This window comes from Pteronotus mesoamericanus, unplaced genomic scaffold, assembly GCF_021234165.1.
Source record: "Pteronotus mesoamericanus isolate MK-2021 breed Mesoamerican mustached bat unplaced genomic scaffold, CSHL_Meso_final contig_78, whole genome shotgun sequence".
Taxonomy (NCBI): Eukaryota; Metazoa; Chordata; class Mammalia; order Chiroptera; family Mormoopidae; genus Pteronotus; species Pteronotus mesoamericanus.
In genome coordinates this window covers 1,240,480-1,248,742 of record NW_026555258.1, presented here as the reverse complement: position 1 = coordinate 1,248,742, position 8,263 = coordinate 1,240,480, and the positions used below count along the sequence as shown (strand labels likewise).

Below are 8,263 nucleotides of genomic sequence, written 5' to 3'. Positions count from 1 at the left end.
TGGGCGCCGCCGCTCCTCCCGCCGGCGATCCTGACACTGGGTGAGTTTTGAGCCAGTTTGTTAAACTTTTAGGTTTTGTTTGTAATAAACATATAAGTGGATTTTAAACTTGCCATTTTTTAAAGTTACCCTTGTTTTTCAAAGGTGTTTTCTAAACAGGTCTTTAATGGCATATTTAAACTAGGACTAAGGAGTTGGTACAGCAGCTCAACAGGTCTCACGGGGGCCCGCGTGGGTGCATGCAGCCCGCCCAGTGTGGTGCCTGGGGCGGGCCCTGTGGCGCGCCGGTCCAGCGTGGGGCGCGGAGGGCTGCCAGTGAGCGGCAGCGGGAGGAACACCGGCCCTCGCGGCGAGCACAGTGGGAGCCCGGCAGAGCGCGTCCCTGTCTGCGGGTCCCACGCGCTGCTGTGGACTCTCGGACGTGCCGTTGCCCGGACAGAGGCCGCTGGCTTCGCGAGCTCCCGGGGGGCGGCCATCCCCACAGGGCAGCCACGGGCTGTTGGTGCTGCAGCTTCTGAGGCTTTCGGTCCAGACTTCACCCCGGTCTCCCATCAGCCTGGGGCGCCTCCTCCCTCCCGGAGTGCGCCCGTGGCTGTAGGTCGCTTCCATCCGCACTGGGAAGGCGGCAGCTGGACAGCCGGGGGGCCCCAGCGCCGGGAACTGCAGGGCGGCGCCCCTGCGCCGCTTCCCCGGGAAGGGCCGGCCGGGAAGGGCCGGCCGTGCGGGGGAGGGCTTCGGACGCGCGCTCAGTGGCTGTGACCGCGTGGACTGCGGGCCGCCTGCGGCACCGTCCGGCTTACACACCGTAAGACACGTTTTCTTTCTGTTTTCGTTCCTGTTCTTTTGCTAACTCACATCCTCGCCCGTCGTGCGGGGGAGGAACAGCCCCCGTGGTGCGGACCCGTCGTGTCCAGAGCAGGGCTGCTCCTTCACACGTGTGACGCTTCCAGGACGTTTTCCTTTTTTTATATTTAAAATGTTACTTTTCTGTATGATGTGCATGCCAGTTTACCGTAACTTTTCTTAAACTTTTTAGTGCCGTTTCTAGTATATTCCTGTAAATGTCAGTTACTGAAAATGAGTCCAATGTAAGTAGTTTTAGCTTGTTTATTGCAATGCTGGCCTCAACACAACCGAATAAAAATGGTAGAAAGTACTCTTTGATGTTTCTGGTAATCATGGACCCTTCTCCTGGGCATTTGTTTTGTTTTCATAATAAAAGCAAAAGAAAAAAAAAAAGATGCCCGTGTGTGCCTTGTGCTTTCGGGGCTGCTCCCTGCTCACCGCCTGCGGGCGCAGGCTTGGCGGGGACGTCCCACCGGAGTCTCTGAAAGGGGTCCTGGAGCCGTGTCGGGGGCTCGGCCTGGGCCTGGGCCAGGGGCAGCAGGGATGAGGGAGCGTCGTTTTTTGGCCAAAGAAAGCTCACAGCCCCGACCCTCTCCGGGGCGCTGGCCCTCGCAGCGGCGCGGGCTCCCTGCCTCCCCATCCTCGCTCAGCGCCCTCTGCCCTGGGAAGAGCCGTCCCTCCTGCGCCTCAGGCTGTGCTCAGGTGGCCCGAGTGGTTCCCGGGACTTAGGCACCAAGCACTCGCCCGGTGGATGTTTCCCTGCACCCATGTCAAGTAGGTTCAGGTACCGAGGTCCCCACTGCCCAGCTTCAGGGGGGAAGAACGAGGCCTCGTGACAAATGAGGGCTTTGACACCATTTTCGAAACGCTGCCGTCCTGGGGAAAGGTTCTCACCCAAGTTCCAGCCTGATGACACCACCCCCAGGCCGCTCGTAGGCACCCCGCCTGTGTTCCCTCGGCCTGTGTCGCCCCCGTGCGGACTCAGCCCCTCTCATCGGGCCGCCTCCCCGAGGACAGGGCTGGCTGTGTGCCAGGGTAACCTCAGGCAGGTGGCGTCTGCCTGCTCTCCAAGCCGCTAAGTGGCAGCTGTCCTGCGAGGGCCCTAGTGCGGGGTCGCCTGCCAGGCACTGCCTCTGAGCCCGGGGCCGGCCCAGGTGCTGTCCCGGCAGAGGCCCTGCTCGGGGTGGAGGGGCCGGGCTCCCCTCCGCCGCGTGCAGGGGACCGAGCAGGGGGATGTCAGGCGTCCCGGCGGACGCGGCACCCTGGCCGAGGGTCCCTCAGCGAGGACTCTAGGCCTTGGGCCGGGCGTGAGCGCATGGGGACGGCGGCATGGCCCCACAGCGCCCCTTCTGGCATGTCGGTTGTCACAAGTTTGTCCAGCTGCCCAAGGAACTGCCCAGCGACAGCGTGGGCACCTCATAGCAACACTGCTGGCCAGGCAGCCGGAGCACACGCGTAAATGCTAAGCGAGAACAAAACGGTGCACAGGGCTCCCACCGCTGTGCACGTGGCTGCACAACGGCGGCTGCACGTCTGGGGCAGGGGCACCGCTCCTTCGCCTGCACGTCGCTGTGCTGGGGTCCAGCGATCGTTCGACACGGCTGGAAGCGGAAAGCCAAGGCACCAGTTCGGGATCAAACATAAAAATAAGAGCATGAGGAGAGTCCTAAAGCCTTTATTACACAAAGCGAGTGAAGAGAAGGCAGCTCTGACCAAAGGTACCTCCCTGCTCCCGAGCCACGCGGACTCCGTTACAGCAGACGGCATGTCCTTCCTCAGTGACCCGATGGCCCGCTCGTGGGGCATCGGCTGCCTGTGCGCGGCGCTGACCGGACCCCAGGCCCTGCAGGCGGTGGGGGGCTGCCGCCACCGCCGCCCCGGGGCTGAGACACTGTCCCTTGAGAGCCTGCCTTTCCCGGCCCGGCGGTCAAATCCGAAGTCCCTGTAAGCAACCGATGGGCGCTCGGAAGCGATTCTAGGTTTCCTCAGCGTGTTCTGGGCGCGCCACCTGCCAGTCCTCGGGCGCGTGGAAGCTCGTGTGGAACCTGCCCAGCGCCTTGCACCCGATGGCCTTTTTGATGGCCAGATTCTAAACGCAGATGCGACAAGTTCTGGCTGAAACGCATTGCTGACGGTTTAAGTTACATTCGTTCTGGTCCTACGGGGATGATTTTCACCTTTTTTCTAGATCTGACCCATTCTTTAGGCAGATGTGAATATGAACAACAACTTACAACCTGAAACTACTACTATATGGAACATCGGTTGTAATTGAAAAATAAATAGAAACCACCTACCAACCTTGAAAAGGTTGTGTGTAAACAGAGCGCCCTCTTGGTCGATGTGCTGGCACCTACCCAGAGAGGCGTGCCGCGCAGAGTGGCCGGGCCGCGCCGTCGCACCGCCTCTGTGCCCGGGGCCTGGCGCCGCTTCCGGGGTTTGTGGGTTCTCGCGCCGCGGCCGGTCCGCGAGGCCTGAAAGCCACTGGACAGTGGACGCGGGGCCCAGGTTCTCCGTGTGGCCCCCAGCCCCGTCGTCACACTGCAGTCACATAATTGCGCAGAACTTGGACTGGCCCGTGTCCCGGGAGACCTCGCGCTTGTTCTTGTCGCGGACCAGGATGGCCTCGTTGCCGTACTGTGAGTACCACATGCTCCGGCTCCTGCTCAGGTAGGTCCTGGGCGGCACCGATTCCAGCTGCTGCTGCTGCTGCTGCCAGATGAGCAGGGAGGTGTCCCGGTACCGCCGCCGGGCGTAGCCTTCCGACAGGGCTTTCTCTGCCAGCGGGACGCGGCCGCTCATCCCGGGCTGGAGCCCCCAGCCTGCGCTCCGGCGCCTGAGGCCGCTCTGGGCCAACCCTCCCCGCCGCTTTGCACTAAATGCGCTGAGAATTCCTCCTTTACCTTAATGGTAGAGGCGAGGGGTCAGGCTGCTGGTGGGAGGCGCCCCTCGGAGGGGGTACTTGTGGGAGGCTTGAGCCCCTGAGCGTTCTGAAGATGCCGAAGAGCCACCGGTGACACAGCAAGCGGGTCCGCGTGGCTCCCTGCCGACAGCTGTGGGCACTTCATTAGGTGTGCAGCAGACTGGGCGCCTGACTCGGGGAGATGGACCGTCGGGTGTCTACCGTGATTCTGACAACGCAGCTTGGACCGCTTAACTTGAAAAGACCTACGCACCGTCCTGGCTGGAAGGACATGGTACAGCTAGACAGATGCTGACGCCTGTGCCCAGGGCCGCCTCCCCCGCGCAGGGCGATCTGGGACTTGTCAGGGGTGTGGTGGCGGCGTTGCTCGGAGCCTCGGGTCCGGCTAATCGGCAGCTCTTCCCCAGGGTGACGCTGCAAGAAACGAACGCGCCGTCAGCTGTGGCGGGGGGCGGGGCGGGGGGGTGCGGTGGCGATGAGGTTTCACGGCACAGAACCTTGACTCCGGAGCAGAGTGGTGAAGCAGGGCTGACGACCCTTGCCTGTGTTCCTCGCTCCGGGATGAGCCCGACCGAGCCTAACCCTCCTCGGTTTATTCACTAAGGGGTGGGGGCTTCCTGGCAAACTGCTTATTGGAGGGTTCGCGTCTGCTGCAGCGGAGCAGGTCCTCAGAACCTGAAGAGGCCCAGGTCACCAGGGGCCGCTCCCAGCAGGCCCCCGACCTGCCAGGAGGGCGTTCAGCCAGGCTGCCAGGCCGGGGGCGCCGGCACTCACCCAGCCTCCAGCTCCTTCTTTCTGCTTCAGGGGCATCGGGAGGACCCTGGACCGGAACGAAAAAGGCCGCCGGTGAAAAACCAAACGAGAAACCTGCGCAGCACCCCTTCCCCTCGTCCAGTCCCGCCACGCTGCTGCTGAGTTCCTCTTACCCCCTGCCTGCGTCCTGGATCCCCCCACGGCACGTCCCCACCGACTCCCAAGCATCATGGGTCCCCCCCACGGCACGTCCCCATTTTCTCCCCAGCATCCTCGGTCCCCCGCGCCCGACTCGCACCCCAGGTCCCCCCATGACCTGTCCTCATCGCTTCCACAGCATCTTAGGACCCCTCCCCGCACCGCCCGCCCGCCCGCGCCGCAGTCACCCGCGCGGCGGGGTTCTCGGAGACGCCCGGGGCGCCGGGCGCGGCGGCTTCGGATTCAGGCGGCGCCAGTTGGCCCGAGGGCCGCGTCTCCATGGCAGCGCCGCAGGCATGCCGAGCCGAGCGCCCAGTCCGGGCAGGCCCGCGCGACGAGCTGGAGCCATCGATCGCCCCGAAGGGCGGGGTCGGAGCGCGGCCCTGTGGGCGGGGCCCGCCGCCGGAGGAGGGGGACGGGCGCGGGGCGCACCGGCTGGGCGGGGCTCCGAGCGCTTTCCCGACAGGGCTTCCGAGCCGCCGCTCCTGTCCTTTCGCTGTGGCCGCTGCTGTCGCTGTTCGCACTCACCGCCAGTGACCGATGCAGCGGCTTTTTAATAATTTAACGCTGTGCGGGCGCGTCGTCGGAGTCGGGTCTCGAATTCGCTCTCGCCGCCGCCGCCGACCCTGCGCCACCGGCCCTCTCCGGGCTCCCGTCCTCTGCCTGACTGCAGCTTTATTAAAACGGGCTCTCCAAGGCCAATTAGGAAAGCGGCGCAACGGGCACCCCGCAGCGCCGAGCCCACAGCTGTGCGAGGCACTCTGCGAGGGCGCGGGACGTTTCCAAACAGAGCCCCTCCGCCCGCCCCGGCGCCAGTTCCGGCGCGTTTCAAAGCGCATTCCTCCTGCCTGAGTAGGTCACGGGAAAAGTCGCCTCTAAAGCGGCAGTGACCCGGTAACTAGAAGAAAACCCATATATTTGATCATTGAGAATACATACTTAAATTTCTTACGGGCCAAAGAGGAACCCGCAATACAGATTAAAAAAATAAAGTAAAGGCATGATGACAGAAATACAGCGTATCAAAAAGCGTGGGTTGCAGCTAAAACCATGCCTGGGGAAATGCGTAGCCTTAAATGCGCATCTTCGAAAATGAGGTTAAGAATTAAAGAGCTAAGCATCCATCTCAAGATGTCAGGGGTCAAAAACAGCAAAAGTTAACCTAAGTAAAGTACATGTAATGAGGATGAAGGAAGAAATTAAGTAAAAAATACAAAATATGATCAAGAGACTAACAAAAGTAGTAGGCCTCCGATTAAGAAAATAGAAAGAACACAAAACTAAGATAAAGAATTACAGGGGCCCTGGCTGATGGCGCTCCGTGGACTGAGCGCCGGCCTGCGACCCAGAGGGCCTCCAGTTGGATTCCCGGCCAGGGCACAGGCCTGGGGTGCGGGCCAGGTCCCCAGTAGGGGGCGCGCGAGAGGCAACCACACGTCGATGTTTCTTTCCCTGCTTTTCTCCCTCCTTTCCCTTCTCTCTAAAAATAAATAAAATATTCTTTAAAAAGAAAAGAATTACAGAGAATTCTAGCTTTGCGCAGTTCCGTGTCGTAGCCAATGAGGTTTATCCGAGGCGCGATTATTGCTCATTGAAAACGTTCCCCAATACCCCGCAGCGACTTCAGGGCAGCATGCCTGGAACTGGAGAGCGTTATGCTAAGTGCAAGAAGGCAGGCGGCGAAAGACAAGTACCACGGGATCTCCCCCTGTAAGTGGAACCTAATCAAGAAAACAAACAAGCAGACAAAATAGACCAGAGACAGGGAAATAAAGAGCAAACTGACAGTAACCAGAGGGGAGGGGGCGGGGGGAGGGTAACAGCGGAAGGAAGGGGAAGGGTCGCCAAGGAACATGCATAGAGGACCCGCGGACAAAGCCAGAGGGGGGAGGGTTGAGGGTGGGTTGTGGGGGTGGGTGGAGCGGGGAAGAGTAACGGGGGGGGGGGGCGGGGGGAATGGAGACAACTGCAATGGAAGAACAATCAATCAATCAAGAGGCTCCTTTTCGTCCAGAACAACCACCTTCCAGTAACTCACCAAAGTGACCAGCACAGAGGGAAGGCGGAGTGGCCCCAGGACACGTTCCGGGGGCCTTTTCGAAGCAGGGAGTCGCTCCCCTGGCCGCGCACCTGTGAACCCCCAAGAAAGGTGACATCGTGGACACCCAGGGAATGGGCATGGTCCAAAAGGAACGCCCCGCGTGGAAAAGTCCGCAAGGCCACCCAGCATGCCCGGGCATTGTTGTGAGCGAAGGAGAGCAAGGTTCTTGCCGGGAGAATCGACGCACGTCCTGACCGCAGGCAGCCCTCCGAGGGCCCAGGTGGCTCCCTGCCCAGGCGTGTGGAGGAAGATGATTGGAGAAAGGAGGAAGCCGCGGGGGAATGGGCGGTGCCTGGCGCGCCCGAGCGCTGCCCCAGCTCCGCCCAGAGCCGCGCTGCGGGAGGGCCCGCTGGGACCCACTCCCGGAGCATTGGCGGCACGATGGGTGTGGGAAAAGAAAAGACCCCTGTACTAGTATTGAAAAAAAAAAAAAAAGAACTAAAGAGGACTTACAACGGAAGCCGTGCACGTTAAAAAGATGATAAAATAATACTATGAACAGCCTGATGTCAATAAATCTGTAAATTCCGCTAAGGGGCCAACCTCTGGGAAGATACAGTTCATCGGGATGAGCACAAGAAGAAACAGACAGCTTATATAGTCCTTCGAAAGAGTGGGATCTGTCACGTCAGCCCTCCCCCAAGGCAGCGCTAGGCCCACATGGCGACAGTGGAGAATCCCGTAAGCATTTAAGGAGGTCATACACTCGCGCTCACGCCAAGGTCTCTGGCGGGCGTCAGGGAGGGAATAGTGTCCAGCGCATGTTCTGCCCTAGCCTGGCCTGGGCCTCAAAGCTTCAGGGACAGGCCGGGAAAGGGCCGCTGTCGGCTCCTCTCGCGCAGGAGCATCGAGGTGAGACGCCCAGACGAAACGGCCGGTCTGTGTGGTGGACGTGCAAACACACACACAGCCTGGTGACCGGGTCGGGGTTACACCAGGTTCGTCCGCTGTATGTCGCCACCGGAACAAATGAAAGAAGGAAAAGCATGTGGCCACTTCGGTGTCTGCGTTTGACTCAATGTAATTTTCACGGTTAAAAAAATCTTCTTGGAAAGCTGGGAGTAAGATTTGAATTTGTTTGCCCCGGGCAGGTAGCCTCAGTTGGTGGGACGGTCCTCCCATGGCACCACGGTTGTGGGTCCGATCCCCAGGCAGGGCACATACAAGACCCAGCCGAGGAATACCATATTTGGCCGTGTATAAGGCGCACTTTTTGACCCAATTTTTGAGGGAAAAATAAGGATGTGCATTATATATGGGTAGTACTAATTCCACATCTATATAAATGTTTTTCATTGTTTTCTTCATGCTTATGCGTTAAGAGTGTAACTCTAGGAAGCAGTAACAGTATCCATTTTGTTTCTAAATATAAATAAATACATCATTGAATTAAAAAATTAAAATGAAAAATTTTTTTTTCCTGAAACTTTGGGCCCAAAACG

The 8,263-nt window shown here is 59.8% G+C and overlaps 1 protein-coding gene and 1 non-coding gene across 2 annotated transcripts; one reads left to right on the top strand and one right to left on the bottom strand.

Moving 5' to 3' along the window:
* Positions 1-2,614: 2,614 nt before the first annotated feature.
* On the bottom strand, positions 2,615-3,759 carry BRD3OS (BRD3 opposite strand). The gene has a single exon (XM_054584145.1). The coding sequence runs from the start codon at positions 3,646-3,648 to the stop codon at positions 3,394-3,396; it is 255 nt and encodes an 84-aa protein (XP_054440120.1). The 5' UTR covers positions 3,649-3,759; the 3' UTR covers positions 2,615-3,393.
* Positions 3,760-6,251: 2,492 nt separating this feature from the next.
* Positions 6,252-6,395, top strand: LOC129079712 (U4 spliceosomal RNA). The gene has a single exon (XR_008530075.1). It is a non-coding gene; the product is annotated as a U4 spliceosomal RNA (small nuclear RNA).
* Positions 6,396-8,263: the final 1,868 nt, after the last annotated feature.